Source organism: Orycteropus afer, unplaced genomic scaffold, assembly GCF_000298275.1.
Source record: "Orycteropus afer afer isolate SDZICR_OR568_19922 unplaced genomic scaffold, OryAfe1.0 scaffold00014, whole genome shotgun sequence".
Classification (NCBI taxonomy): domain Eukaryota; kingdom Metazoa; phylum Chordata; class Mammalia; order Tubulidentata; family Orycteropodidae; genus Orycteropus; species Orycteropus afer.
This window is the reverse complement of record NW_006921601.1, coordinates 2726892-2727546: the sequence shown is the minus strand read 5'-3', so window position 1 is coordinate 2727546 and position 655 is coordinate 2726892. Positions and strand designations below refer to the sequence as shown.

The following is a 655-nucleotide window of genomic DNA, read 5'->3' as shown; positions in this document are numbered from 1 at the left end:
ATCTTCTCCTCCACATTTCCGTGGGGAAGAAGCATGTTTTCAAAAATAAAACCAGGAAAGGTCAGTATCTCTGCTTCAGTGGGAACCTCTATGGTCTGATACTCACATTCATCTCTGACTCACATTTGCCTGTCTCCAGCTGCTTTGGCTCAGGTAAAATCATTTGAAGAAACATATGTTGAACACTTGTTACATGCCAGGATTTATCTTATTTTCTGTGAACAAAGGTGATTCAGGTATGGTCTCTGCCCTTAATCATCTTACAGTCACAGAGAAAGACAAATACTTTCAATATAATATTTTAGAGCTAAGATGGAGGTAAGTCCGTGGTGGTGTAGGTACACATACCCGTCTATTATAGATTAAATGTTTGTGAATGTATTTTTGTGTATCTGTGTCTGTGTGTGTTGGGAATAGAAGTAAGGAATGAGGCAAATGTATGATCAGTAAGGAAAATGTTCTTCAAGAATGTATTTCCTAAATGAGATCTTGAAAAAAAAACAACCCTGTGATTATTAGCTGGATGAAGAAGGGATAGAAATTATAGCAATGTCTTCCAGCTGCCCTTTCATTATGTTATTCTTGGTTTGCAGGCATCACTTTGAACTTTGTGACAAGCATTTGGTTTTATGCTCTGTATCTCCTTTCATGAAAC

The 655-nt window shown here is 37.3% G+C and overlaps 1 protein-coding gene across 1 annotated transcript in view; it reads left to right on the top strand.

Annotated features, from left to right (window-relative positions):
- Positions 1 to 312: 312 nt before the first annotated feature.
- The window catches only part of LOC103210597 (olfactory receptor 2D2-like), a 7397-nt gene continuing 7054 nt past the window's right edge, over positions 313 to 655 (top strand). The window contains exon 1 of the mRNA XM_007956514.1: positions 313 to 318. Coding sequence (XP_007954705.1) covers positions 313 to 318 — 6 coding nt within the window. The remainder of the gene's footprint in view (positions 319 to 655) is intronic.